The 27,199-nt window shown below is 42.9% G+C and overlaps 1 protein-coding gene and 1 long non-coding RNA gene across 4 annotated transcripts; one reads left to right on the plus strand and one right to left on the minus strand.

Moving 5' to 3' along the window:
- The first annotated feature begins 59 nt into the window (after nucleotides 1–59).
- LOC309539670 lies at nucleotides 60–11,022 on the plus strand. Of its 2 annotated transcripts, none has more exons than XR_014222935.1 (2): nucleotides 60–201; nucleotides 8,047–11,022. It is a non-coding gene; the product is annotated as an uncharacterized lncRNA (long non-coding RNA). The 2 variants fall into 2 exon arrangements; XR_014222936.1 differs by having other exon boundaries at nucleotides 60–145.
- On the minus strand, nucleotides 10,820–23,055 carry PABPC1 (poly(A) binding protein cytoplasmic 1). Of its 2 annotated transcripts, none has more exons than XM_082235657.1 (15): nucleotides 22,330–23,055; nucleotides 18,356–18,549; nucleotides 18,143–18,258; nucleotides 17,505–17,644; nucleotides 16,466–16,560; nucleotides 15,462–15,599; nucleotides 15,135–15,230; nucleotides 14,237–14,509; nucleotides 13,873–13,963; nucleotides 13,654–13,764; nucleotides 13,315–13,469; nucleotides 13,006–13,090; nucleotides 12,039–12,169; nucleotides 11,836–11,929; nucleotides 10,820–11,247 (listed from the first exon to the last, which is right to left on the minus strand). In XM_082235657.1, the coding sequence occupies exons 1-14, from the start codon at nucleotides 22,520–22,522 to the stop codon at nucleotides 11,837–11,839; spliced, it is 1,911 nt and encodes a 636-aa protein (XP_082091783.1). In that variant the 5' UTR covers nucleotides 22,523–23,055; the 3' UTR covers nucleotides 10,820–11,247; nucleotide 11,836. The 2 variants fall into 2 exon arrangements, with proteins under 2 accessions (XP_082091783.1, XP_082091782.1); XM_082235656.1 differs by having other exon boundaries at nucleotides 10,820–11,250.
- Nucleotides 23,056–27,199: the final 4,144 nt, after the last annotated feature.

Here is a 27,199-nt window from a genome sequence, read left to right on the forward strand (position 1 = left end):
GTCTCCTCCCTCCGGAGGGCGGGGAGCAGCAGTAGGCCAGGCGAGGCGTAGCAACAGCAGCAGCAGCAGGTGGAGGTCGTGGGGCGGGCGCGCCAGGGAAATCTCTTGGCTGGCTTGGCTTCGCTCCTTGAGAAAGACAAACCCGGTAGGGAGCCCTCACCACTACCCAAAAGGTGCATTTCCCACCATGTGGCAGATAAGGTACTACAGTGCACGGTGTATATTGAATTTTAGGGGGGGGGAGGAGAATAGCCTGAGCAAGCGATGCCCCCCTCGTTGCAAGGCCGAATTTAGGTTTGGTGAGGCCCTAAGCTACTGATCAGAAGGTCAGTAGCCCTAAGCTACTTGCTTATCAGAAGGTCGGAGGTTCGAATTCCCACAACGGGATGAGCTCCCGTTGCTTGGTCCCAGCTCCTGCCAACCTAGCAATTCGAAAGCATGTCAAAGTGCAAGTAGATAAATACTACTTCCCAGTGGGAAGGAAAACGGCGTTTTCGTGCACTGCTCTGGTTTGCCAGAAGCGGCTTAGTCATGCTGGCCACATGACCCGGAAGCTGTACGCTGGCTCCCTTGGCCAATAAAGCGAGATGAGCGCCGCAACCCCAGAGTCGTCCGCGACTAGACCTAGCAGTCAGGAGTCCCTTTGCCTTTACCTTAAGCTACTGAAGGTAACGGACCCTTTCTATGCCCAGCTGTCCTTTGTCAACAACAAATTGTCACTGTTTTTTGCGTTGAATATTTTTGGGAGCAGGCTAGCAGGCGGGGCCCATTACATCATAGGAGCCTACACAACACAAAACACTGTTGCTGTATGTAGGTTTTATTTTATTTGTTTTTTTATCTTATATTTTGGAAATGTACATCCATTTTTTTCCTTTAATTTTTTTGGGGGCCCCCAAGAGAGTGGGGCCTTAAGCTGTAGCTTGTTTAGCTTACACATAAATCCACCACTGCCTCATTGTATGAAGCCTCCCACAAAAGAATTTGCTGATCTACCGGTATCCTTTTTACCCATTTAGTACATTTATATCCTGCCTTTCCTCCAAGGTGCCAGGGCTGCGTTAGCCATTAAGCCAGTGGTTCCCAACCTTTTTGTGGCCATGCCCCACCTAAGCATCTCTAAAATCCTGATGCCCCCCCCCCCCGGTGACATAAACTGTAATTTTTATTATTCAAAAAGTGAATTATTCACGTGGAGGAAGCCTAAAAGGCCATTAACTGTTAATAACTCAATTCTTGAATTGCCCCCCTTAAAAATCAAATTGCTCCCCTGTGGTGTGTGTGCCCCACGTTGGGAACCACAGCATTAAGCAAAATAATGAAGCACGTGCTTAGAGCATCAAGGGAAGGGGAAAATTTATGCCGGAAAATTTCCACAGACCATGTGGTACAGCTGAACAGGTTCCACAGAAAAAGGCTCCCACAATATGTGCGTCATAGGTTCAGTGCAGCAAAAACAAGATTCAGTCGTGCTGAACTTTATAAAGTAATTGCAGAAGACAATATTTTACAGTTTATTATTGTTTATATTTGAATTTAGATCTACATGGGGGCACCAAAATCTTTTAAGTGCTATGGGCCTCTAAAGGTCTTAATCCAGCCCTGTGAGTTGCTCATAGAATCATAGAATTTTAGAATTGGGAGGGACACTGAGTATCGTCTAGTTCAATGCAGGAGTCCCATGCGGGGACAGAACCTGCTCAAGGCATGGCGCTGTGGTTCTGCCCCCTCCATTTTATACTCACACCAGGAGCCTTGTGTCTGCGGCAGGTCCAGTTGAGAAACAGTGGGTGCTTCAAGTCTGTCCCTATTTCTGGGTGGAATTCAATCAGATACCAGCAAATTCAGGACACACAAATTGGGTTGGGAGGAGGTCTTGCACAACAAACCTGCACCACCAAAATTGGACTTTTTTTGCAATGAAAGCAACGGGAAATGTGGATTAGCGCTTGTTTTGATGCAACATCATCTATTGACCCCGCAACCAAATCAGCATGAATGGTCATTAAACAGCCAACATCATCTAATCTCTGCACACAAGGATGAATGCGCAGTAAGCAAGTTGTCTGAAAGCACTCAGTGACTGGCACAAGGACAAGCAGAGAAAAATATGAGATAAAATAAAGGGGGGAATTACCATTTCATTTTCTTACTGAACTGTTATTTTAACTTCATAATAAAGTCCTGGGGGAATTTTCTTTTTCAAAGTACACCTAGAGAGCTTCATGGCTGAGTGGGGATTTTATGCTGAGAATTGCTCTTCTCTCTCATCTAACATTCCAGCCTTGGGAATGGATCCTGTGACCCTCCAGATATTTTAGAATATAAGTTTAATCATCCCTGACCAGGCAGACTTGATGAGAGTTGGAGTCCCACAGCAAAGTTTCCCTTGGGCAGTAAAATGTCTTGGGTCAGCCTTGACTTCTGGGAAACTAGTAATGAGGTGCAAGGACCAATAACAGTCTGTGCTGTCAGTATAAGGCAGCTTCTTACATTCCTAGGCTCATTTAGATTATATAGAGATAGTAAGGTTATCACCTTTTGTTCCTGGGTCTTAAAAAGCTGCATGACGGAAATTCAGCAAGGGAACAAAAAAAGAGAGTTGAGACTCTGGTACACAGGGAGGTGGTTTACTATGCCCAACACATCTTGAGAAAGGACTTCTTCAGGGGAAGCATGAGACAAAATTGTAGACAGACGTGACACCAGTGTACTTTCTGTATCCTGTTTTCAGCTGGATATTGATCCTTCTTCTGTCTACCATTTTGTTTCACGATGTGCCCCTGAAGAGTTTTGTCAACATGCATTTGGCCTAATAAACCACTTCACTGCATACATTTCTGTTGTTTTAAATTTCCCCCCTGAATTGATGTTCTTCCACCATTTATTCTTCTGTCTGCTGTCCTGAACATGCTGTTGTCGTCCTGAGCATCCATAGTGGATGAAGTGACCATTTTAATTTCTGTGTAAGGTGGCTGTTAAAGGGCTGTAAAACACAACCATTGAACCCTTCACCAGCTGCAGTACATGTCCATAATATTTGTTAAATGAAACATGGATTGTGGTTGCAGGAGTGGCATCCCTGAGACTTTGTGAATATAGCTTATGCCATTGTTTGTGATGAGGATGTAAGACTCTTCCCCCCCCCTTGCTTAACCACATTCCATTACTTGTCCAAGCAGGCCGTGCAGTTTTGTGATATATGTATATATAGAGAGAGTTGTTGGACGTTGTACACACCCTCATTGCCTGTCCGGGTTTGATCTCTATTTGATGCACGGTGGGGTACAATGCCAATCACACAGGCATTGTTAGGACATGCTTTTTTTTTTCTCTCACCTTGTAAGTATTGAAAATTTTCCTTCCTCTAAAATTCTGTATTTCTTTCTGAATTTTAAACTACATTCAGCCTGGAAGCAAATGAGATGTCTCCTTCTTTACTTGTTAGGCTATGTGCACATTAGCGGTTTGAAACACAGCAAGGTCATTTCCCTCCACTCAACACCAGAGAGGGGTTGGGAATGTCTTCGCCTGGTGCATATTACCCATTTGCTTTCCCCACACCTGAACCCACCTCCAAAGCAACTTCTGTTCCTGCAGCTGTGATCTACACATGCACAGTGGCTACCTCAAATGTACGCACCTCAGCCGAACTGACATTTTCACATCAGATGGAAGCTGGTTTGAGGAGGGACACATCAAACAGCAGTGTTTCTCAAGAAACTATGCATTGCGGCTAACCCAGAGGTGGACATAAGGCTGGGCGACTGGTGCACATGCACTGAGCTGAGGCAGCACCATCTCAAAGCCCAGGAAGTGCACAGCTTTGGGAAGGAGGTGTAAGGGCTCTGACAGGGTCCTAGAGGTCTTCTGCCTCCTTTCCAAAGCCTAGTTAGTGCTTTTCCAGCTTTGGGAATGGGGTGGGAGGGCTCTAGCACTCTGCCAGAGCCTTTCTACCCCCTTCCCTGCCATTGGGAAGGCAGCACAAGGGCTGGGGGGGGGGTTGCCTCTCACAGAGCCTCATAGTACCCAACTCTGCCACATGGCTTCAGACCCCTTCAGTGAGAGCACACTGAAATAGCAGCACATACACAACCTTAGTTAATTCCTCAGCTTAGGTCTCTGTATATTCTGCAGTTCCATGCAGTCATAAGAAATGCGGAATGCAGCATTGGGTACAAAACTCAAGAGGCTCAGCAGCTAGGCTTCCAAGTTTATGAGGAATTCCTGGTGAAACTGCCATAATTAGAGACTCAGCAGGATTTCTAACTTCCAAGGTCCAATTGGACCAGATAGTGCAGCTATCTGAATGAAAAAAGCTACATTGCATTATTTTTTATGGTGCTTTACACTTTATCGTTGAACACCAACCACCCTGATATTTTATTATATGGTGGTACAGAAATACTTTATAAACAAACAATGTAAATTAAGGCTAGACTAGAAGGTGCTTGTGGTCCCTTCCAACGCTATGATCCCTTCCCATTCTATGATTCTATATGAGAAATATGCATAATTTGTTTTGGTTTTTGAATGAAACCTTCTTGGTGCAGAATTTCAGGTAGATTTTGTTACTCTTGTCTTTTTGCTGCAGTGTACCACTGTAAAAGAGTTAGAGTGTGTTGTTCTCTAATTACAATGACATCCTTCAGACTGATGCAGCTCTCTATTTTTGAACAGTTCTTAAATTATCATTGTTCAGCCGGTTTAATTTGAGTTGGCTACATTTCCCCATCCCTTTAGTACATGGAAGAAATGCCCAGCAGGTTGTAAAATGAGACCGATAGACTAATGCTAGTTTATTTTCAGCGCAGCTTTCAATTACCTGAAACCATTTCACAATTTGTGGAGAGTGGGCAAGGAGGTGGGAAACAGAACCTCTCACTGCCTCTGAGTGTGTAGACAAAGGGCTGTTTTACAAAGAACAAGGATTAATCCAGAATATCTGGGATTAGGGAGAAGAGCTTCCAAATTATGCATGTAGTTGTGGGCTGGTGTGCCCAATGGCAGTGTTAGGGCAGAAAGTTGGAAGACCAACAGTTGGTGGAGCCAGAGCCAATGACAAGCAGACCCCCCCCCCATTGGTTGTAAGTAAGATGGCAGGCTGGCTGAATCCAGACTGAGGTGGGTGGGGCAGTGCCCCACTTGCCCCCAGTGGACCGGCCTCCACTATATGCAAATGAAACTTCCAGGTATAGTTTAACTCTAGCATATCTCTTAAAAATTATGCACCGTGGTCAAAGAACTGGACGACTAGTAAAGCAAGCATAATTGGTGTAAGTGCACATACTAGTAAGTGGGTCAAGCTCTCTTCCAGTTGGGCTAATACGAGCCTTAGAAAAATCTATTTATTTAAAGATGTATCCCACTAAAAATGGTTCCCAAAGTGGCTTACAGATATATATTTTTAAAAAGAGCCTACCCTCAGGGCTACAGTGTTAGATGGCAAAGGAAAATGGATTGGGAGGAAGGAGGAAATAAGCAAACTCAGGCACAAGTTTTTACTTAGGAATGAAATGTACGTTAGTAAAGACACGAGACAGAAGAGAACCGCTGAGCAAGCAGGATAACACCCAGAAAAGAAAATGCTGACTGTTACACACAAGCAGCAGTGAGGGGAGCTGCAGCAGATTTTTCACATGCTCTGTGTAAAAAACAAGACATTCATAGACAAGGAGAAAACCTTAATGCAAGGTTGTCTTGATTTGATATTGTGAATGCGAGAACACAAGTGTTCCGTTTGTTGGTGTTTGCTGTTGTAACAGAAAACAATAAAAAATATTTTTTTAAATGAAAGTGAGGCTGATACATCAACATAACTCTGTAATGTGGGCATACTGCCTTGCCATACTAGGTACCAAACCAGAGGAAAGGACAGGGATAGATGGAGGAACCCGTGTTATATGCCACAAATCTCTATTTTAAAAGACCTGCCCCCGAGCAGCATGGACTCACATGCTGCCAGGTTTGCAGATGGCTGATGTAAGGTTACATGTTCTCTCGCTTCCTTGACTAGGAGTTTAGTAAGAAGGGGGTTGCGCATGGAGAATTGCATGTCCTTGTGCGGATTTCTGAACCCAGTTTCTCCCTCGTGCAAAAGATTCTTTAAAGTAGAAAAGGCAACACCACCTTGAATGGTGAAGGACTTGAGAGTTGAATCAGAAGCCTCACTGAATGCACAGCAACTGAAGATGCATCTTGTTAGTTACAGCATGGTGCTGATAATGCAAAGGTTGAGAGTTCGATCTCTGTATGGGGCAGCTGCATATTCCTGCCTTGCAGGGTGTTGGACTAGATTCTATGTTTCTATCATTCATCTTAATGTGCATTCATTGCTTTTGCAATGCGATGCGCCAATAAACAGCATCTACACTGGGGTGCAAGCCAAGAACTCATATAGTGTATGTGACTGCAGAGATAATGGGACATGAATAGGACATATTTTTTTAAAAGCCGCAAAGCAAATTATGGTTTGCTGGACCAAGTAGAATTCAAAACTATTATCTTAAAAAATGTGTCTTAGTTCTTCAAACATCCCCCTCTGTTGTCCCCCCCCCCTCCTGTCAGCCTTAAACTTAAAACCTTAAGAAAATTTCCCCACCTTTACATTGTAAGTCCATCCTCTCCTGTTTCAAAATCCTAACTAAGGTATAATTGGAGAAAGAAGTATTTCTGAAGAGAAACACTGTTAGTCACTTCTGTTTATTAGCAGGATTTATATACTGGATTTAAAGCACTCTGGGTTGGATCCAGAGGAGCCTTTCTATATGTCAGTGTCTGAATCACAGAGGGACTTATTTTTAAAAAATATTTATTTTATTTTTTTTAATTAAGTGTTGTATGACAAAAGGGAAACTAAGGCTGTGTATACACACATTTCCCTCAATGAATTCTGGGTGTCTTAGTTTACGCCTCACAGAATTGCAAGTTCCCTGCAAACGACAATGATCAGAATTTTTAGAGGCAAAGAATGCACCTTAAATATATAGTGTGTGCACAGCCTAAATCCAAAATATATTATTGCGTTTCTGAAAATCATGTGCAAGGGGAAGCAGGAGAGCTGCCAGAGCTTTGCCTATTCCAACATTGCATGAACTGTTCTACTATTGCTTACACAAGCATTTGTTGAATACTATCGCTGGCTATTTTCCTTATACTCCATTCTTTGGATCGAGCAATCTGCCCTGCAAATTATGCACGGCTCCCAGCCAGCCCAAGGGCCAAGTCTTGGCACATTTTCTTATCTGAACTCCCTGCCAAACCATATCCATTGGCCTCAAAGTCTGATTTCTACTTGCAACAAGCAAGGCTACATAATTCTTTCTCAGCTCAGCATTCTCACACCTTGGTGATGGAAGAAAACAAAGGAGAAAGGAAAACCACAGATACCATTGCATAGTGCAAACCGCCCATGTCATACAATAGTGCAAGAATATGAAATGAGCTCAGCTCAGACAGATTCAAAATTGAGCAAGGGTTTCATGTGTAGGTAGATCTTGTCAAGGATCTTCCTGACAGCTCGGGATAGTTCTGCGCTATAAATTAAAAAGCACAATCTCAAGTGTAGAAGCATACAGGTGACAAAGCAGCAGTTATTTTTTTAAAATCCCAAATATACCTATATGGAAATTTCTGGGATAGCACCACCCAGTGGCAGATAGACTCTCGTACAAGGCCCTGCGTGCCAACCCTGGGACCTTCAAATTTGCACTACATTGTGTGTTTGTTCATGTGACTAATTCAAAGGAATTATTCTGAAGGCTTGATCAGCACCCTTGTTCCTTGACATACAAATGACTTACAAGAATACTCCTGTGAGCCAGCTACTCTTAAGCTAGGAAACGATCTCATATCCATGGTTTACCCGAGCCCTGCAAACTGATCTAGAAAACATTGAATGTTCACCAGAAAAGCAGCCTTATTTTATTTGCATGGCACTGGGAAGTGGGGCAAAGTGGGGGGCATTCGCCTCTAACTGGGATTGGCTTTTACAGCAGCACAAGCCAAAAACCCAGGGTTTAACTGCAACCATTCTACTCCCTACAGTTCTCTAACGGTAGCCTGTGCCCAAATGGAATCCTGATCCTGAGCTTGCTCTAAACAGTAATTGTACTCATTCAGATGTCAATATATACACAGGGGGAAAAGACGCAGGATAGAACCCTACAGCAAAATGGACCAAACTTGAAGTTATTAAGGTACATGTTCTAACAGGTTGTATAGAAGATAGTGTTGCAAAAACTTTTTCCTTCTTTGGTGATCACTCATCACTACAGGACGAATGGTATATTACAGTACAATGGAACCTCAGATAGTCCTTTCCCTTACAGTTGATTTTAAGTCATTTTGAGATGCTCCCCCTCTCCAGTTCAAAATCTATATATTTTGTGTGCACTTACCTGGGATTTAAGTTCATTTGAGCTCAATGGGGATTGCTTCCTAACAAATGTGGTCTGCATTGATGGCATTGTTAGCCATTATTGAAGGATAAAATGTCCATGCCTACTGTCTAGAATTCTAAGAGCATGCACTTATCCTGTGTATTTTAATTACGGACATTTATACTGTAATGTTTGTGCAAATGGTTTTTATCCCTGTAAACACTTAGAAGTCCATTTTAGGTTTCAGTGTTATATATCTTCTTCTCAATCTGCTAACTACATACTGTGCTGCTGAAATGAGCAGCCCTTTTGTATTTGATCATTCCTCACCACGCCCAGCCGTCACTGGGCTCTTTTTTTTGCAGGGTCCCCTATTAATCTGCAAGCCTTGGGGCCTCCCTCTCAAACCTATCAATATCTCCCTCTTAGGCATGGACGGTGTCACACTGGCTATTTCAGCAATGGAACTCGCTCCTGAACCTTGAAAATTGAGGTGGTGGGTCAGAAAAACCATCCTGGCATGTGGTAGCAACTAAAGTAATGTCTGTAGAGGTCAGTCACGTGCAGGACTGCATTTATGTCAAGGAGCCAAATGAATCCTGTCTCTCCCCCCCTTGGAAATCCTTTGTGTCACACTCCTTCAGGAACAGCACATAATAGGGTCACCAAACATCACTCCTTCCTCATCCTGTTATTAGGGTTGGGTTTTTTAAAACGACTAACAGATAAGCACTAGTTTCAGATATCAAAATATATCATCTGCACCAATGAACTTTCCTGTAAGCGCCTCCCCTTTCTTGTTCAATAGGTACTCTCACCTCCAACACACTCAACCCCAGCCTTGCAGAATAAGGTACAGTAAGCCCCTAAGTTATGCGAGGGTTATGTTGCAGGGATCGCACCTAAAGCCAAAATTGCACATGGTCAAAACACGCTGGCAGTCCCACCCACCATTGGAACAAAGGTCATCCCCCCCCACACCCTTTTTATTTTTGGGACAAGCACATAAAGCTGAATGTGTGCAAGTTACAGGCTTATTGTATTACACTTGCTCTCAGGTCCAGCTGTCCAACATCCGCAACTTGTCTGAAACTCAATCAGATCCTTTCTTGGAGAGACTCCTTTTCTTTTCCTTGTTGTGCTCATTCATTCCTGTTTTCTCACCTCAAAATCTCAGATCTCCCTAACCTCATTACTTTCAACCATTGCCCCAAAGCCTTTGATTTTCAGCTAAAAACTTTCCCCAAAGCCTACTAACCAGACCTTTCTTATTTTACAAGAGTTGGGTTGCAACTCAGCTTGCATTGTAGAGATATACCTGCAAGCGAAGGGCAGAGAAACCTCCAAGCTTCCTAGCAGTGATTCAGAATTGCCAGCATTTTAACTCCATATGCCAGGCACGGCCAAACTTGGCCCTCCAGCTGCTTTGGGACTACAACTGGAACAGTGGTCAGGGATGATGGGAATTGTAGTCCCCTGGAGGGCCATGTTTGGCCATGCCTGCCATATATGCCAACACCTTACTCCGCAAACTCTTAATTCTTTTTAAAAGCAACCAGTTCTTATCAGCATCCATTTTTCTCTTGCAATACCACTTTCTGCCCTTCAGCCAAACCTCCTTCCACCCCATTCAATTCCACTCCCTTTCCCTGACCACATTGTTTTTTCTCATGTGTTCCTAGGAATGTTTCTAACAATTACTTGTACTGGTTTTAACTCTGCTAAGATCAGACTATATTTAGTGTGCTGCTTTATTGCTTAATATTTTTTTTAGTAAATGTGCTACTTCCCTTGAGACAATAAGCTTAATTCCCTTCTAATTTCTGCTGCCTGTTAATTTTATAGGTGATGAACACTGGAGTGTGTCAATCTCTATCAAAAGATCCCTAGAACTGAGTGTCAGGATTGCATGTGGGTCCTGAAGCATACATGTAAACTGCATACCCAATAGTAATATATGACAGCTGGACCATGTTGATTTGCAACAAAACGCAAGCACGGTTCTATTCACTCCATTACTGATTGTTAACATATCTTGTCCGCCTACTCCCCAAAGCTACTCTGCTCCTTTTTGTTGGGCCTTTGTACCATTAAAATTATGCATTTTGATTTCCAAGCTTAATCCAAGTCTATTCATATTTAATTAACTTCATTTTGCCCCCAGCTCAACAGAAAGATACATAAAAACACATTATTTATATTTAAATTTCACTACAATAAAAAAACTTTGCATATTTAGCTCTAGAAAATGCTGCCAAGAATTTTAAGCTACAAGAGATGAATCCAGTTGTTCATCCATTTTAGTTCTTACAGATACCCCATCAACAGGTGGCTCAATGTAGGTTAATCTCATCCACAACTGAATTTTGCTGTGTATCTACATCCAAACTCTATTGTTGACATCTCATTAGAAGTGTAGAAATAAAATCACAATTAGATCAGTGTTTAAGGAATTTTTATTAAAGCAAGAATCTTATAATCCAAATTATGGTTCTTTGCTCAGCTATCAATTCCTACTGTTAACTACAACAGTAGTGATATTCTGAGCGTTTTCCACAGTAAATTACAAAATTAAAGAAAGGAATGCTTTAAATTTTTGTACTGTGCTGAAAATTCTTTTCCTGGGTTTATAAAACATTAATTTGTTTTTTTAACTTTTGCTATTTTTTTGTATTTTAAATCAATAGGTAATCTAGGACCAACAGTTTTGCTAGTCCTGGCATTTGTTGTGTACATAAGCTTCAAAGTTTCCTTTCCTTTTTTTATTTATTTTATATTTTGCAATGTTTTTCTCAATATTTAGTAGTTTTTCCATGTTTAGATATTTTTCTTCGGTGAAGCGAAATTATAATGCGTAGTCCCGGATCTTCTGTAACCAAAAGAATTAAAATATTAATACTGAAATATATTTCCTTTAGAAAAACAATTTGTATTATATTAAATATTACTAAAACCAAACCGCATACTCTGACCGGGATCAGGTGTAATATGGTACATGCCATGAGCTTGCTTCATCTTTTTATCAAGAGGGAACTGATAAAACTGTCAGCCCACAGACATCATGCATTAGAATTGCATTTTTGCACCAAAGTTACTTGGACAAAGATATGAAAAATAACGGAAATAAATTCCTTTACTTCTTTTTTGCATGCTAGGTAACTTCCACAGTCCTGATTTTTTGTACAGTATGGTGTGAAGTGTCACCAGGATAATTGCCAAAATGTCGTACTCGAGGCCCGCTGAAATCAACAGACTTAAGGTTCATGGATTTTAGTGGTTTACACTCGGTATGGATATCGCCCAACCTATAGTCAATAACGCTGCACAAGGGCAAAAATTCAGCTAACATCTTTTCCATTTGCTAAGTTACCAGTCCCTACGACTGTCACAGATGATTTCACACACACAGGTGCATCTATACCTGCATTTGAAGCCATTTCTCCAGAATACTTACATTAGACACTTGGAACACCCGCTGGATTGTTAACTGCTTTTTGAGCAGCTTCCTTAGCTTGGTGGGCTTGCAGTACGGCTACAGCTTCATCAACCTAGTTAAGATAAAAACAATGTTATTAACATTACTGTAAAGGCAAGCTAGTTTACAAGATAAGCTGCACTTAAAGGAAAAAAATACCGCTGACAAAAGAATCTACCTACCTTCGAACGGAGAGATTCAGGAGACTCAAGCATATGGAGGAGTTCAGAATTGTCAATCTCTAACAACATACCAGTGATTTTACCCGCCAGAGTAGGGTGCATGGCGTGAATAAGAGGGAAAAGACGTTCTCCTAGAAAACAGTTGACAAGTTTGCAAGGTTTATATTTGCCTCTTAATACTATTCCAAATAGATTTCCTTTTAACATGCCTCAAAATGAATACGTTAGCCATCTACATATCAGTATTTTTTTACCCCTTTAGCAGAATGGCATTAGTTTTTTTAAAAGAATAAACCCAACTAAGTTACTAGAACTGGAAAACTATAATAATTAGCCAAGCAGACATTTATGGTTAAAACACAGATCCTAATAGTAGATGCCCATTATCAAATCAACAATTTGTAAGGTTATGAAATCACATCCCTTTCTCCAATTATACCTTCTTCCACCCTAACACACTCAGGGAGTTCACTCACCCAGCTTCTAAACTCTTCAGATTTATTCTTTCTCCCACTCCCATCCCCCCTTTTCTCTGCACAACTTCCCTTCAGAGTTAACTGGGCCCTCAGTAGTGGACCCACTTTTCCTAAGCAATCCCAGTAGGAGCCACATTTCTAGAAATCCTGGCCCTGCAGGGTTGGATTCAAAAGCACACTTACACTGGGATAAATACATAAGAAAAACAAAACTATAACCAAAGATGATTTCTGCTTGTGCAGAAGTGGAAAAATAGGAACTGCTGAACAGTCCACCTATCACTGTGTGTGCTACTGCACAACTATTTGGAGGAAGCAGCAGCAGCAGCAGCTACTTCGCCAGCCCTCATGGGTCACTGGACTCAGCCCTAACTTTTTGGGCTTCTCAGGAAGACATGTCAAATGGTGCTGCTGCTATCTGTCCTCCCCCATTCACGGACACCCCAACTCTTACCACATGAGCCCCACCTCTCCGCCAAATACGGACTTACCCAGCATCTGCTTTTGTTCCTGTGGAGGGGCAGAAGCCAACATGGAAGCAGTCAAAGGTTCTTGACCTTGGACATGGACAGCAGGCTAGAATTTGAAAAGATTTAACAGGATTAAAATGGAGTACATCATTTGCGTAGTACGTTCCAAGTTACATTCGCATGAATGTCACTCAGAAAAATTATTTCTAACCCCATACAAGTCCACCTAACCCTATTGTTTAAATAGGCTTGGGCATGTCCAACTCTGCAAGCGCTCAGGTTATTAATATAACTGACCCCATACAAAAATGCTGTAACTGTTACGCCTACCTGCTGCATAGCAACCTGAGGTTGTGTATTAAGGTGTTGTTGAGGATTGCGAACACCTGCTGCATACTTGTACTGAGGAACCGTGCGTACGGCTGGAGTAGCAGCGGCGGCAGCAGCAGCTGGACGTGGACCCATTGTCTGTGTTGATGTGTTTGCTGGGAAAAAAAAGACTGTTTTCAGGCCAAGCAGCATATTCTATTCAAACTGTTTTGGCAGACCTCCTTTCACAGTCTACCTTAAGACACTCTTTTAAAAACACATTACATTTCAATTTTCAGACAATTAATAGCATGCCAAATCAAGCCAGTATACTTAAATTAACTGATCTCCAGAACTCACCAACACGCTGTGTTGACATTACTCGTGGAACCTGTGATGAAGCTGGCCTCATGGTACTGAATGGTGGTCTGGGAGCTGCTGGGCGGATGGCACTTGGCATGTTCTGGAAAGCTGCATTTGAAATTAATTCACGGTAAGTATGCATTTCTGAACCAACACAAATCAAGCTTTGGTCAAATCCAACCCCCCCCCCATCCTTAAGAAAAGCAAGTCACTTACGATGAGGTCTGGCACCCTGAGTAGTCCAGCGAGGACTTTGTCTGAGCTGAGCAATTTGGCTAGTAGGATAGTATGCAGCACGGTTTTGCATCTGTCAAAAAATAATAATGTATTTGTTTCATTCGTCAGCTTCAGTGCTTTGCTGTACCAGAAAAAAATGCATTAGGAAATTAACAGTTATTCCATTCAAATTAAAATGCCTCATTATTCTTTATTATAGAAGAAGAATCTGGGCTTTTTCAATCTTTACACTCAAAGCTCATTTAATACACACCATGTGTCTAGTAAGTCCACTGCAACCGTATGCGTTTGTACTCAGTAAATATAAGAGTAAATGTAATAGGGAACACAGTGTAAGTCATACCTGTGGAATAGCTGCCATGACATAACCTGAAGGAGGCGCTGGCTGGTACGGGTTGATGACTGGATTCGGCACTGCTCTCACACTTGCCATTCTCTGCATGTACTGGTTGGTGAGGTGAGCTTGGCGTTCTTCTTTACGTTGGGCTAAGGCTACATAAAGTGGTTTGGTGGCCACAATTCTACCATTCATTTCTGTGACTGCTTTGGTTGCTTCTTCTGGTGAAGAAAAGCAGACAAACCCAAATCCTTTACTGCGGCCCCCTTCCATCATAACCTGTAAAAATAAAATAAAAATGCAACCGTAAAAATGCAACATAGAGAACACTGAACAATGTTATTTCATTATATTCTATTGCAGCTTGTGACTGAACATAATCTAACTAATTAATCATGTGTTAGGTTTCTTTTTGCTGCCAGAAGCATACCTAGGAATTTTCATTCAGGGGATGCCTCTCTCAGCAGAATTAAGGGAACTTTTGCAGATTCCCCCATCCCCCTCAAAATCCCCCGCTTTGGAGGGTTAAGGTTTAGGATATGGTGCTGAGAGAGGAGGGAAGAATCAACAAAACTCACTTTCCACTTTTCCACAGTGGAATAATCAAAAGCCTCCTGTAGACAGAATGTGCCTTTTTGTTCACAACAGTGAAACCTGGCTCTACATTCATTTCTCTGAAGTTTTAAAATAAATGCCGATCAACAGCTTTTGAAAGTCTAACAGCGTAGCTTTTGTTCTGCAGCAGACAAATCTGTATGTATATATAGAATTTATTGTACCTACTGTATTGCATCTACTTTCAAGTAGATGCAATGAGCTTGTAATTTTAAAGTACCACTAAAAACAATTCTTGATAGTTGCTCTCCCGAAAGTCACTCTAAAAGCCGATTAAAATGCCATTTACCTTTGCACTAGTGATAGTACCAAATGGTGAAAATTCTTTGCGTAGGCGCTCATCATCAATTCCATCATCGAGGTTTTTCACATAAAGGTTTACACCCTGAAATATTGAGTAGGTGAAGTGATCAGTATGCAGAACATATAACCCAGTGAAAATAATTTTATTTTTTTTGGTATTTATTTAATTTGTATACCACTCCTCACCTGTAGACTTCAGGGCAGTTCACAACATAAAATAGCATATAAAAACCACAAAATGCTTAATAAAAACAAGAACCACCCCCCACACCAATAAACCTTTCCTCCCCCAAATATTCAGTTAAAATCCTACCTGGTATCTGGTGATCCTGTCCTGCTTCATTTGTTCAAATTTGCGCTTTAGCTCTGTTTGTCTTTCTACTTTTTTCTGAGCTCGACCAACATATATTTGTTTTCCATTGAGTTCCTTTCCGTTCATCTCATCTACAGCCTTCACAAATAAAAAAGGTACTTTAACTTGTTTGTCATAGTTGATTCCACATAGCATTAAGTCAGGTTCCCTAATCAAAAAGCTAGAGCAAGTAAAAAAAACACAAGGAAACTAAAAACACACAAACTAGGTGGTACAGACTGAGGCAGTGTGGTTCTATTTTCCTAGCACATGAGAGGGAATAACACACTGTAAGAACACTATATGAAGAAGTAAACTTGGCAACAGATTTTACAGCAGGACTGGGGAGATGTTTTGGTCCAGCAGGCCAGATCTGCACCTCACTCACCCTTGTTAGCCAACTCTGACAGGTGGGCGGGACTATTTATCTATCATCTGATGTCATAATGCCCAAATTTGACCCAAATGAGTGAGTAGATTGGTCGGACCTGCTGATGCACATGGAGTTCCATCCAGCTTTTTGTTAGGTTCAGGGGAATCAGCAGGTTCCAGAGAAACAAAGGCAGTTCAGTCCTGCTTTCCAATCACTGGATCCAGCTCAGTCTCCACCTATCCTACACCTGACATCACATTTGACACCAGGTGTGGGGTAGATGGGCAGTTTGGGAAAGGTCTGTTCGGTCAAATGAGGAAACTTGGCAAACCAAATTTAGTCCATGGGCCAAAGGCTCCCTCGCTTGATTTAGAGGACAGATTAATATTCCTTGGATCACTATTAGACCTATTTTAGAAAACCTACTATCTATAAGAGAATCAATTAATATAAAGATATATAAAAATTAAAATTAGGCACCTTCTGTTTTAGATCAGGTTACACTAAATAAGAGTGTCCAAAACCATTCGTTTTAGTTAATTAGTGACCACTCACAACACTTGACAAATTCTTATAAAATGTATAGACTTACTTTCTGAGCATCCTCATGTCTTTCAAAACTGACAAAGCCAAAGCCTTTGGATTTCCCACTCTCATCAGTCATAACTTTCACACTTAAGGCAGGCCCTAAAAAGTACAAAAATTTTATTTTACATTTTCTTTATAATAATCTTAATATACCACATCATTAAAAGGTATCATGGCAGTGTATAATAAAAGCTTTAAATAATAAAATACAGCACAAATGACCAACGATTCAAATTAATTCTCTAAAAAGGCTTGTTTTCAGCAGACAGCACTTTATAACTTAGAATATTTATAAACTGACAACTGTAGCCAAGGCAACCCATTTGGGAGACTAATTTCCCAACTAGTTATAAATTAGTAGTCTGACAAATTACATGGCCATGTCAGACTCTGGTTGGCCTTGTTGATCTCATTTTATAATGAATGCCTTGATTTCTTGGACATACTACAATATTAACTCATTGAAGAAAATTAACATTGCAATCATGGACTTAACAGACTGTAATTTACAATTATTACTAACCCAACAGTAAACTTGCTTTTGGTATTGGCTATTTTCAGTATAGAAGAATGGAATGTTTTTTCTTGTTTTATTCAACTTACCAATTGTTAAGATGACAACAAACAAGCAGCTGTGTTATCACACATATTCTCCTTAATACTTCTGTTCTTGAGAGCAAACTATTGTTTTCGGCCTTATCAGAGCTTACATGTTACATTGCCAAGACCTTCAGATTTCCAAGGATCTGAAGCCAGTTTGGAACCTTGGTTTCAAATCCTTAAGTGGAAGCTCTGGTTGGTTCAATAGTGCTGCCAACCTAACACATATAGGTTGAAATCAATGGCAGGAATCTGCACTCCAGAAGGGCACAAACAAGTGGTTGCAGATGGTGTCTGTCTCATTTCCTGCCATCTACAGCTAAAAGGTTAATACCATAATATCCCGACTCTGTATAAAGCAGGTTATTATCAGGAGTTGGGGTAGGCAAGCTGCAGTTGGGTCCTAAATCATTTTCAAATACATGGAAAGGAAATGACATTACCAAACTTGCCAAAGAGTTCCTTAAGTCTCTCATCATCCATGTCCTCTCCAAAATTCTTGATGTAAACATTAGTGAACTCCTTGGCACGAGCTCCAAGCTCTGCTTCACGTTCTTTACGAGATTTAAACCTTCCAACAAACCTAGTTAAAAAAGCAAGGTGAAAAGTTGCTTAAAGTTGACAAGATTCAGGGCATTATTTTCTTTCCATTAAGGAGGTACTTTATATAGTCAAAGCCTGGTGCTTACCCATACCCTGTGTCAGCTCCTGGCAAGCGAGCTGCTGCCATAGCACACTGCAATATTCCCCCGGTAAGGGAAACAGCAGAGTAAGCTACTCCCAGCCTCTCTATCTGTCATGGAAGACAGATTGTTCAGAATGGGGCAGCCATACTACTCTGCTGTGCTTCCCCAGCCAGAAAAAACATGGCAATGTGCTATGACTGCCCCCAATTGTGACATACTGTCGCTCTCACAGTTCCTGTGCAATGAATGAAATAATTCCCTCCCTTTTGTTTTCTGAACATGTATTTCCAATTACTGAACCAACACTAGAAGCAAGAAACTATAATTGATAAAATCTCTCTTCTAAACCCATTTTGGCATTAAAAAAAATTTTTTTAAGCGATAAGGAAACTCACACTTTACGATCATTAAGCAGCATTCCATTCATTTTTTCAATAGCTCTTTCTGCAGCTTCTTGTGTCTCGAAGTGTACAAACCCATAGCCTTTGGATCCATTTTCATCACATACAACCTATGAAAATGATTAAGATACGTCAGATGACTGGAATGTAATTATGCTAATTTCAAGGCTGAATCACTGTTCTAGGTTCTTTTTCCTTTCAACTCACCTTACAAGAGAGGATGTTTCCAAAAGCAGAAAATGTATCATACAAAGCTTTATTATCAATTGACTTATCCAAGTTTTTAATGAAGATGTTTCCGACACCACTCTTACGTAGAGATGGATCACGCTGAGACCACATGATACGCACTGGCTTGCCTTTAATGACATCAAAATTCATAGTATCTAAGGCTCTCTCAGCTGCAAAAGAAGTTAGAAAGTGTTAAATTATGTAAATCTTTAAGGCGACACAAATATCACACAGATATCACTAAGAAAATTAATTGTTAATGTCTTTGCACCCACTTACAATATACAGTACATTATCTTGCCTTCTGGATCACCACCAAAATCAAACACTGTTCTAATTTGCGATGTTCAGGAAAGGCAGTACAATTCCAATGGACGGAGTAAAAATTGGACCCAGGGTAAGCATTCCAAGGAGAAGATAATGGGCAATATTCAGTAAAGCAGTTTTGCTAGTGCAAGGATTTTTGGTTGTACAATAGAACCTCTCTCCCGCAAGCTTTCACTTTTAAATGTATTTCAAACCAATGTGAATTTCAGCACTATTTTAGCACAGTCCCATACACACTGCCATCAAACCTCTTTTTCTATTCTTGTGCCTCTAGGCTTTCTGCGGTTCTGTTGCATGGTGCCAAAATGATGTTAGCAGAGAAATCCTCAACCCTCAAGTGTGTTACTTCTCCCAATCCCAAATGATACTGCACTTTTCAGAGTGGAAGCTCAACATTTCAACTTATCCATGAGAATGTTCCTGAGACAGAATACTATGATGAAAAGCCATAGAAAACAGAAATTCCCAGGTTCAAGCCCCAGCTATAACTGGGAATGGCCCCAGCGTGAGTTGCTGCTAGTCAATGTAGACAGCACCACCCTATGGTCCTATTCAGTATAATGCTACTTCCCAAGTCTGTTAATGGCATGAGGATTGCCAACAAGCAATAGGGTTATGTATCAGATGCATGCATGCATTGACCCCCCCCCACCCAAACTCAGAAATTAACCTGGCAAGGAAGGGGCAAACTGTCACTTGAACAGGAAAACTACCGTATTTTTCGCACCACAGGATGCACCGGACAATAGGACGCACTTTGTTTTAGAGGGGGGAGAACAAGAAGAAAAAAAATCTCCCCCTCTCTGCCCAGCGCCCCTTCAGTGAGCAATGAAATTAGGGAGCAATGAAACAACTGGAGAAGACCCACCATTTCTCATACTCCCAAGCTGCTTTTCTGCCCAGCAGCTCATTCAAGCATTACCAGGAGCTTTTGGCAGCCTTAGGAACTGGCTGTGCTAAGATTTAAAGAGGAGCTATCTGTAGAAGTCCATGCTGTTACAACCTTTTCCCTGTATTTCCTGACCTTCCACAATTACTGCAAGCAGTTAAATCACAAATCCTATGTCATGATTCCTGGATATGATCCTGTAAATCAACTGTCTCTAGGTAAGCATCTGAATGGCAAACTACCCAAGCTATGAATTCAGTTAGCCAAGCAGTGCCACCTAATACCTGTGCAGATTGAAAAAGCTTGAGTGGAGACTCCCAGCTAAAAGTTGCATTTCTGCCTAAGAAGCTTATTGCTCTGTAAAGAGGCAGAATCTTCAACTCGGATAGCAAGCCCCAGCTAACAACCCACTAGAAAAAATAGCCAGTCTCTGACAGTTGGCTATTCCTCTGGTGGAGAGAGGGATGCGAAGGTAATGGCTCTGCAAAGCTTTCTGTACACCTTAGGACACGGAGCCAGCCAAGGCTGTCATCTCTGTTTTGTACAAAGCAGCGCTGAGACAACAGCTCTGCTTGCCTCTCTCTAGGCACAGATTGCACTGTGAGAACTGCCAGCTCAGCACAGCACTGCTGTAGCACAGCCCCTTTCCATGCCTACATCCCGTAATGAAGGGATAAGGAGCTAGAATTCAGCAAAGAGCAAAGCATGGGTGGCTATTCCTTGTGATCCTGTTTGCAACACTGCTTTAAGTGTGTATCACTATAAAAGTGTAACCCCCCCCCCCGGATTGCTTATTCAAATTATTAGACAGTGTCCTATTCTTGTTCCTTCTAGCATTTATATTGGAATAAAGTGACAATTGTTGAAGAGCTCTCCCCTCCAAAGGAGGTTTATTTGGCTTAAACAAGTTTTCTGTGAACTCAGAAACATTGGTCATTGAAAACATGCTTCTTCACATCACTTGAAGAATTTACAAATGTCATTTTTTTTTTACTAGAGTCTACACAAAGAGAAAACATGCTGCTCCATCTCAGTAGAATACTTCTTACACTGAGTTTACTAGAACTCTGGTTGAATGGATCACCCAGAAGAAGAAAGGACAAATTATTTTGAAGCTGGTAGAAAAAAATAATAAAATACTTTAGAGAAAAATACCTACAGGTAAGCTCACTTCTGGTCAGTTTAGATGCATGTATGTGAATTGGCTTACTCTTGTCAAGTGTGTAAACTTAGGACCAAAGTACGCACTCTCCCATTTTTCTCACTTAGATAAGAGCTCTAATACAACTTGGCAATAGGCTGTCAAGACAGACACTATTTGGTGTAGGACCAATGTGTCCACAAAAAATTATCACAACCGTCTGACATTTAATAGAAACTAAACTGGTTCAAGTCATCAAAGGTATATTTAAAAAAAAATCTTCTCTACGCATCACTGCAGGCCACCTGCTCTCAAAGTGTCAGCCTTAAGGTAAGACTAGCAGATGGGCTTTGGAAAGAGCGTCTTAAAGACCCCACTCCCTTCCCGTTTCTGGTGTCTTGACTGAGCAAAGGCTCACCTTCCCATCATCAACCAGCAATGGTCAACAATATTGGCCTCTTAAAACTCCGTTTGCCAGCAAGAGGGATAGGTGTTGCAACTTCCTGTCCCGTCTGTGGACAATCGACTCCCCCCCTCCCCATACATCAATTTGATGGATTTTTCATTACATGCAAGGTTGATAAATTAGTACCCGCGACCAGAGGGCATCAAGTAGCCCAATTCGGAAACTTCTAATTAAGCGTGGCTTGCCCTAGTTTTATTTCGCGCGGGCACACGACCCACTTGCGCCCGTTCCTCCGTCGCCATTTAAGGCCCTAATTATCCAGGCATTTCCTTCAAGGCGCCTCTCATCTCGGACTTCCTCATTGAGCCGGCGGAAGCGAGGCGACAGGCCCGCCCTGGTCGCTGACTCCCCCCCCCCCTTAAGGGCCCTGCCTCGTGATCCGAGAAACTAGGGCCGGTTCCGAGATGCCGACCCAGGCCTTTTCGCGGAAGGAGGCCCCGCGGCAAAAAAGCAGGCCCAGCCGATGACGAGGCCTCCTTTTCTCCCTCCCGCTCGTGCGCCGCGGGGGCTCCTCCCCGCCACGAGGCCTCTCCCGGCTCCTCCACAACGCGGTGGGGTCGAGCGGCGGCAAAAGCTGGCCTCACACGAGTGTTTCTCTCACCACCACCCCCCTCAGTTATTTCCCCCTCTGGACAGAAATGTTCGATAATTTCACGTGAAGGAGGGCGAGTCCTTGCGGGGTCGGGGAGAAGGGGGCTCTGAGAGAAAGGACTGAGGGGGAAGCGCCGCCGCGAGGCAGGCCCAGGGCTCTCCGAGGGGCCGCCTTCAATCCGTAAAATGGATGCTCCGGGGATGACTCGCGTGGAGGAGGCGGGGAGAAGCGGAAGAGGGGGAATGCGCGGCGGCCCTCGTGGGGGTGCGAGAATATGGCTCCGGGAACAGGAAGCCGCAGGCCGGGAGGGCAGCCTCCCCCAAGCCCCCACCCCCAAGACCGGGCAAATTCCGCCCGGAAAGTCCCTGGAAATGCCTCCCCGCACGTGTCCCCGTCCCACCCGCTCCTTCCCCATGTGCCCGCTCCTCGAAATGAGGGGGGTAAAATAAGAGAAGGGAATCAATCGCCCGACCAGCTACGGCAGCTTCTCTGCCCTCCCCACGTCCCGTCCCCCCCGCTTCTCCCCATTCCTCACCGTCGGCGGGCTGCTGGAAGTTGACATAGGCGTAGCCCAGGGAGCGCCGGGTGATCATGTCCCTGCAGACGCGGATGGAGAGGATGGGCCCGGCGGGGCTGAACTTCTCGTAGAGCATGGCCTCGGTGACATCGGGGTGCAGGTCCCCCACGTAGAGCGAGGCCATCGGGTAGCTGGGGGCGCTGGGGTTCATGCTGGCGGGGGGACGGGGAGGGGGGGCGAGGAGGCAGGGCAGACTCGCGAGCGCCGAGTAGGCCGCGACGGGCCGCCGGGTTCGAAACTCAACGGCTCCGCGGAGGCGGTTGGCGACGGTTGGCGGGCCGCTCGAGCGCTCGTTGCTGCCGGCGGGAGGAGGAGCGGGTTGCTGCTGCTGCTGCTGCTCCTGGAAGCGGCGGCGGCGGCTCTTTTTCTTCTTCCTGCTGCTCTTGGTAGTGGCTTGGGCGGGTCTCCTCTCGGCTGCGCCGGGTCTGGGACTTCGCTTCGCTTCACCGGGTTATTTTATACCAAACCGGCCGGTTTCAGATAGGGGCGGGTGGTAGTCGAGGGGGTTTTTTTTTAATGGTTTTTTCGGGCTTTTAAGATTTTTTTTGGATTTTTAAAGGTTTTTTTTCTTTTAGTAATAAATGGTGCGGCGGAGCTGGTGTGCCCGGGGAAGGCCGGAGCACACACACTACGCACAACAGCACCTTCAGCGGCCGGGGGACAAGGGGGAGGCCGCCGCCCCGGCCGCGCACTATATATACAAGCCCCGCCCCCAGCCGCCTCTACCATACAGCTCGCCACGCACTGAAAGGGCTCGGCGCGCACGCGCCGCCACAAAAGGGAGAAAAAGGGAAGGACGAAAGGGGCGGAGCAGAAGCGCGTGGCGGTTGCGTCTGACGCCATGGCTTACGAAAAGGTGCCCGGGGTTGGGCAATAGGTTGCGCATGGGCAGTTGGAAGACGCACGAGAGAATAGGCGGCTAGATCACAGGACTATTGTGGCGGTGGGGAGGGCAGCAGTAAGGAGGAAAGAAGGAGCGCATGCGCTGCTGGCTTCCTTGCGGTTAAAAAGCAGGCCATTAACCTTTGTACAAAACGCATGCGCAAGGGGAGTGGCAGGCTATTACAGGTCTACGAATAGCAAGCGTTTTCGTAAAGAACGCTTCAGACGGGCGCATGACAGTCAGGTTTCATGAACGCATGCGCAGAGATGGGCGTGTGTGTTTTTTAACAGAAAGAATTGTTTAGTTGGTAGGGAGAGGGAAGAACTGGTGGTTGTTTACTGTGCTGCTGGTAAAAAAGTAAACCCTTCCCCCCCCCAAGATATTTATTAAAATTTCAGCATATTACAAAAATAAGAGGAAAAAGTAAAAGAAAAAATACAAAAATACAAAAATAAAAATACAAAGTAAAAACAGTTAAAAACAAATCAGTCTTTCCATATCTTATCTTTCATTTGCTTGTTTCCCTGACCTCCTCACACCTCCCTTTTTTGTATTCCAGTTCAATTAGTTAATTCAGCAAATCCTTTCCCTCTTTGATTTTATCTTAATCTTTTATCTTAATATATTATAACTTTAGGTTATCACCTGTTAACAATCCATTTTTACATATTCCTTTATAATATTGCTGCTAAAAACGACTTAACTTCAATCCAACATCATTCTAACATTCATAATTTTGCAGTATTTCTGTAAATCTTTAAGTTTCTTCCAATCTTCTTCCACCGACTCTTCTCCCTGGTCTCAGATTCTGCCAGTCATTTCCGCCAGTTCCATGTAGTCCATCACCTTCATCTGCCATTCTTCCAGAGTGGGTAAATCTTGTGTCTTCCAATATTTTGCAATAAGTATCCTTGTTGCTGTTGCAGCATACATAAAGAAAGTTCTATCCTTCTTTAACACCAGTTGGCCAACCATGCCCAGGAGAAAGGCCTCTGGTTTTTTCAGAAAGGTATATTTAAATACCTTTTTCATTTCATTATAAATCATCTCCCAGAAAGCCTTAATCCTTGGGCACATCCACCAAAGGTGAAAGAATGTACCTTCAGTTTCTTTACATTTCCAACATTTATTATCGGGCAAATGATAGATTTTTGCAAGCTTGAAAAGTAAACTCGAGGTGGGAATCTTACTCTTAATAGTTTAGACTCTGACATTGTTTCCACCATTAAAATGTAGATCATTTGTCCTTGTTGCTGTCATAGTTAAGCTTTTCAGCTAAGGTTGGCTACCAAAATGACTTTGCAGCAGTTAAAATTCAGAATAAAAAACTGTTCATGCAGTTTCAATCTCCATATGGGACAGGTGCATATTCCTGCTTGCTGGGGGTTGAACAGGGCAGGGCTGTGGTTGTTTCTGCCCCTCATCCCCAATATCAGCTCCAAATCTTTCTGCCCTGAAGTAGGAAATTCTGTGTATCTGAAGTTTACCATCACCAACAGATGCTTGTGATGGGATCCTGACATTATGGCTGGATGAGACACTGGATGAACACCTATTAATTCATTACATTTGTATCCCAAGAATTCAATATGGTACAATAACAGAGAGCTCCCATCTAGCCGCTGACCAAACCTTGATCTGTTTGGCTTCAGCATAATTCTACTTTCTTATTTCATATCCTGACTTTCTACCAGGACAAGACCCAGGATAGCTCACAACATGAATTAAAAAACGTGAAATTATAAACTAGATGTATTAAAGCTAAAATCACACCGATCAGTATAAATATTTAAAAGCACGCACAAATCAGTTCTCTATTAAAACAACACTGATTCTAAAACCATCTAAAAATAAACCAAAAAGGAAATGTACATCACCCACACTCAGAATATTCTGCCACGATAGCCTTTTAGTGGCCATAGGCCTGTCCTAAATAAAATAGTCATCAGCTAGTGAAAGAAAAACAGAGGGGGCCAGCCTAGCCTCTTGTGGAGAGGAGTTCCACAGTCTGGGAGCAGTAGCCGAGAAGGCCCTTTCTCATATCCTTAACAAGTGTGCATGTGAAGGTGACTGGGCCGAGAGAGAGTCTCGCCCAGAAGATCTCAAAGCCCAGGCAGGCTCATCTAGGGAGATACAAACTTTCAGATTTGCATGGCTCTTGTAGAGAGCAGGAGAATTCCTGCCCACTCTTGTAGCGCATGCTTATGGGCAAGGTGGAGGTTGTGAATAAATTGGGCATGCTGCTTCTGGTTGCTGGGTGCCAAAACAGGAGGCAGTCAAGCAGAAGCAGATCCCCCAAAGCAGAGGGAAGACTTTTGAGGTATGAAGGGAAATGCAGCATTTTTTACATGTCCCACCTCCCCCTTTACCTCCACCTTCAACTAGGAGCAGGCTGAGGGGCCTAAGCAACTTTGCTGCCACAAAACATTTATTTAAATGCTTGTTTAATTTATTATTATTATTATTATTATTAGTTTGTACCCCACCTTTCTTCCCACAAAAGCCCAGGATAGCAAACACATAAACAATAAAACAATTACAACATCTGAAAACAATTCCTGTGCATATGCCGGCTGAGAAAGAGCTCCACTGCCTGTCTAATGTTAAACGGGAGGGAATTCTAAAGGGTAGATGCCACAGCACTAAAAGCCCAATTCCTTCATTATTAAAATACTGTATGTCTATTCTGCTCTTCCTGTCCCAACAACAGAACCTGCAAGGCAGCTTGGCAAGAGTACACAAGCAGTAAATCCCATTTAAAACTATCAAGTTGGAAGGAACCTCAGAGGTCATTTATTCCAACCCCCTGCCAATACAGGGGACCCACTATGCCAGGATTCATGCTAGGTGACTGTCCAGCCTCTGTTTAAAAACCTTTAGTGAGAGGCAACCAGCCTTTCAAGACAGCCTGCTCGACTTGCAGTCTCACTGTGAACTAGGAGTTATTTTGTTATTCCAGATGTAGTAACACGGAAAGCCCAAAATTCATGTCTGACTGGGATGAGGGACAAAGAAAGCAGTGCTAGGAACACTCTGCCTAGAAAAGTCCACTTCACCCCTTTCCTTATGTTCTTCTTTGGCAATGCAGAAACTTTCCTTTCCAGCATGGCTTTTGGCTTTTAATGGTTGAGAATCTTCACTGAAGACTTGCTGTGTTAAACTGCTATTCTCATTGTTTTCATCTGCTGGGCTTCCACCTCTTTCTTTTCAACAATGGTCCTTTTCAGTGTTGTTTTTTTTTTAATTAACTTTTTGTATTTTTTATACTGTTTGTATATTCCTTTATTTTTCAGATGCCTTGATTTTTTCTTTTTAAATGGAGGGAGTTAAATGTTTTAAATAAATAAATGCAACAATATGAACCTGTGTTTGTGGTGTTAATGAGATTTGTGTTGCCTCCCACTTGTCAAACATTATTTCTGTATCATGTGAAGAACTTACATCCTCTGAGCTTGCTTTTCCTTCATCATTTCTCTTGCATCAGGAAGCCTCATTCACCTTTTCCTCCTCTGGCTTGAACTTTGCCTTCTGCCTCTCGTTACTATTTAAATTAGTGAGCACTGATCCTGAAGAAACTGCTGAAGTCATCAGTCCTGTTTGCCAGTTACTTCTGTTTCTTCTTCTCACTGAATCATAAAATCACAGAATTGTAAATTGGGAAGTGACCCCAAGGATCACCTAGTCTAACCTCTTTCAATGCAGGAATCTCAGCTAAAACATCCATGGCAGTCTGCCATCCAACCTCTTCTTTAAAATCTCCACAACCTCTTGAGGGAGTCCATTCCACTCTCAAACAGCTCTGACTGTCAACCTTCCTTTTGCGGGAAATTCCCTTATTTCAGTGCCGTTTCCCACTGCTTCCCGCTGCTATCCCGGATTGTTAGATATCCCGTAGACTGTCTCCGGGACAGGTGAGGCTGCTGATCCCTTATTTTCAAATCTGAA

This window comes from Podarcis vaucheri (genome assembly GCF_965113315.1).
Source record: "Podarcis vaucheri genome assembly, chromosome: 8".
NCBI classification, from domain to species: Eukaryota; Metazoa; Chordata; class Lepidosauria; order Squamata; family Lacertidae; genus Podarcis; species Podarcis vaucheri.

Coding starts and splice junctions, on each gene's coding strand:
- PABPC1 (XM_082235657.1), bottom strand. CDS start 22,522: ATGAACCCCAGCGCCCCCAGCTACCCGATGGCCTCGCTCTACGTGGGG. Junction 13,964..14,236: donor TCATGGCAGCTATTCCACAG/GTATGACTTACA, acceptor ATTTTTTGACAG/ATGCAAAACCGTGCTGCATA. Junction 13,765..13,872: donor TCAGGGTGCCAGACCTCATC/GTAAGTGACTTG, acceptor TTTCAAATGCAG/CTTTCCAGAACATGCCAAGT.